This window comes from Lolium rigidum, unplaced genomic scaffold, assembly GCF_022539505.1.
Source record: "Lolium rigidum isolate FL_2022 unplaced genomic scaffold, APGP_CSIRO_Lrig_0.1 contig_20310_1, whole genome shotgun sequence".
NCBI classification, from domain to species: Eukaryota; Viridiplantae; Streptophyta; class Magnoliopsida; order Poales; family Poaceae; genus Lolium; species Lolium rigidum.
In genome coordinates, this window is record NW_025899960.1 from 104756 (window position 1) to 107863 (window position 3108).

A 3108-nucleotide genomic window follows, 5' to 3' on the forward strand; every position below is an offset into this window, starting at 1 on the left:
CTTGATGCACATACTCGTCAGTCTTCTTTCTTGCCAGTCGTTGCATTTCACAAAATTTTGCATGTATATATTATCCACAATGCCAACATACTTGAGGCACAATCACATAATGACACGAGAGTGTACAATGGTTAGCACACGCGATAGCTAATAACTTGTCTATCACTCGGAGTTAGTCTAAAATGCATTATGACATACTAACGACGGCAATCATTGGTCGCACTCCAAATTATGCATTACATTAGTAGTAGTCTATCGTTATACCACCGTACACAAATCTTGCGTGGACGTAGCATTTTCTGATAGGCCGCACTACGTCCAGAATAAAAATCAACTCACTGCTCCTTCCGGAAGCAGAGCAAGCAGCCAAAGCAGAGAAGCTGCAGCGAGCCAGCCTCCTTCTTCTCCTTGGGCGGGACTGAGACAGCGACCGAGCGAGAGGCGGCCGGCGGAGGCTCCGAGGGAGCAGAGGGCCGAGAAAGAGATCGGAGGGCCGCCGAAGGCGAGGAGGGTTGATTGGTTCCGGCCGGCCGAGTCGAGTGGATGGCGCGGCGGGCGGCGGCGTGGGAGCAGGGCGGGGACGAGTACGACTACCTGTTCAAGGTGGTGCTGATCGGCGACTCCGGCGTGGGCAAGTCCAACCTCCTCTCCCGCTTCACCAAGAACACCTTCTCCCTCGACTCCAAGTCCACCATCGGCGTCGAGTTCGCCACCCGCACCACGCAGGTCCACCTCTCCTCTCCTCTGCTCCCCACCCCTTCTCCGATACTGTCCAATTGACTTATCAATCGATCGAAGCTTCTTGCCGGTTACGTCTGGCAAAAGCGCAAACTTTGCTGTTCTTGGTTTCTTGGGCGGATGTGCAGTAGTACTAATTTCTTATTTTGGGTAGAATTTCACAGTCTGATCATGCTATACTGCTTAGCGATCTAGGCCACTGTTTGCCTGTCTGGGCGCAACTCTGCCGTTTTTGCACTCAGTTATGACGTCCGCTACTATCCTGTCTCGATCAAAAAATAAGACACCAAAGAAAAGCTAGATTCCCTTACAAACAGACAATTATGTTTACCTTGGAAAATCTCAAGAACATATCCAGAGTGTTTCTTTAGCTCAGAAGTTAACCAGCGGTTATGAAGCATGTTTTGAAAAAGTCATGGGTACAAACAGTCAGTTATACTAGTATGTGGTTTTGAGAAAGTCATGGTGATCTTAGAGCTAGTTGATTTGCTCATGGACTATATATATTTGTCACCTAACAATTCCTGCATCTTCAGTATTTTTTATGTTTCAATAACCCCAGTGTCAATCTTGCTGCTGGCGGCAGCCGTATGCAGCATCTGCAACTTAAATCATGAACGGCTGCCTGGCGCTGCGGTGGCTGGCACTCTGTCAAGGCCATGTCAATCAGCACTGGCATCATTGACATGGTCTGTTTAGGAGGCGGTTGATATGGCATATAGCCAGATCATGTGGACCGTGTTGGTAGTTAGCCCATGAGGCCTTCCGACATATATTCCAACTTGCTCAAGGAGTCGATCATTGTTATTCACTTCCCTTCAGTTGTCAGTTGCAGTCCTCTAGAATCACAAAATAAAACGGCTGGTTTCGTATCCATCTAAGTTGTACTATCAAAGTATCAAGTAATCCTTGTTTCTGAAGAAATGATTTCCCAAAGGTCTATAGTTAACAACATTGCTGCACGCACTGCTGCTATTCATTTCAGGTGGAAGGGAAGACCATAAAGGCGCAGATATGGGATACGGCAGGGCAGGAGCGGTACCGGGCGATCACGAGCGCCTACTACCGGGGCGCCGTGGGCGCGCTGCTTGTCTATGACGTCACCAAGGCCACCACCTTCGAGAACGTGAAGCGGTGGCTCAAGGAGCTCCGTGACCATGCCGACGCCAATATTGTCATCATGCTCATCGGCAACAAGACCGACCTCAAGCACCTCCGCTCGGTGGCCACGGAGGACGCGGCGGGCTTCGCGGAGAGGGAAGGCCTGTTCTTCATTGAGACCTCCGCGCTCGAGGCGACTAATGTTGACAAGGCTTTCCAGACCGTGTTGGCCGAGATATACCGGATCGTCAGCAAGAAGGCGCTTTCTTCTTCGGAGGATTCTGGTGCCGGTGTCGTCGGAGAGGGGCAGTCCATCCAGGTGTCGGCTGGAGACCCCAACGGCGGCGTTTCGTCGAGATGCTGCTCGTTCTAGCGGTCGTCTCAGTTGGATTCCTTGCAAGTGAATGTTGTTGAAAAAATGTGTCCTGAAACAAAAATAAATTCAGATGATTTTTGTAGTACGGTTTCTTGGTTTCAGAGTTGGGCTCTGAATGTTATACTTGTGTTATATGCCTAGGTGGTGTAGTTGCTGTTGTACTCAAGTACAAGAAATATATGAACTGACAATGACTCCATGTGAGGCGATAAAGTCTCCAGAAATTTGCTCAATTTTGAGGGTTTAGTGCTCATGAGAAAAATATTACGGCTGCAGAGTTCCATCTCTGATCTAGAACTAAATACAGATTTCAAAGAAAATTATGCAAGGACAAGAAGTAAATACAGATTGCAACCACAGCGTCCAACAAGGAAAGTACAGTCGCGCGCGTATCAATCCGGCTGGCGTTGCCGTCGAGTAGAAATAGGATCGGTCTGGCCTCTCTTTCTCTTTATAGCCAGACCAGAAAAAAACAAGAGAAACCAACATCTGATCGATCGATCTGCCCTAGCTTAGCTAGATATGGCGGAGGAGGAGCCTTGTTGTGAGTTTCTGCTGCTAACTGACTTTGTGAGAAATTTCAGCGTCATCGACGACGGCGACCCCAGGGCTTATCAGATGGTGAAGTGCTCCAGCAAGGCGGCCTACGGCTGCGGGCCCAACGGCGACGCCATCGTGCGGGGCCTCACACTGTTCCTGCTCGTCGGCGGCGACGACGACCCGTACTACATGACCCCCGAGCTGCGTCTCCGCGCGACCGACGAGGTGTTCGACCGCGTCGAGTCGCAGTTCGACGTGGAGAAAATGAAGCGCTGCGGGAGCGAGACCCGCCTCAGCAGCCGCATCTACGCCGTGGACGGGGACGTGATAGTCCTCCGCATCTCTTTCACCCC

The 3108-nt window shown here is 50.5% G+C and overlaps 1 protein-coding gene across 1 annotated transcript; it reads left to right on the forward strand.

The window, feature by feature from the left end:
- Nucleotides 1-354: 354 nt before the first annotated feature.
- LOC124680589 (ras-related protein RABA2a-like) lies at nt 355-2214 on the forward strand. Its single transcript, XM_047215655.1, has 2 exons — nt 355-726; nt 1724-2214. Exons 1-2 carry the CDS (start codon nt 544-546, stop codon nt 2210-2212), a joined length of 672 nt encoding a protein of 223 aa, XP_047071611.1. The 5' UTR covers nt 355-543; the 3' UTR covers nt 2213-2214.
- Nucleotides 2215-3108: the final 894 nt, after the last annotated feature.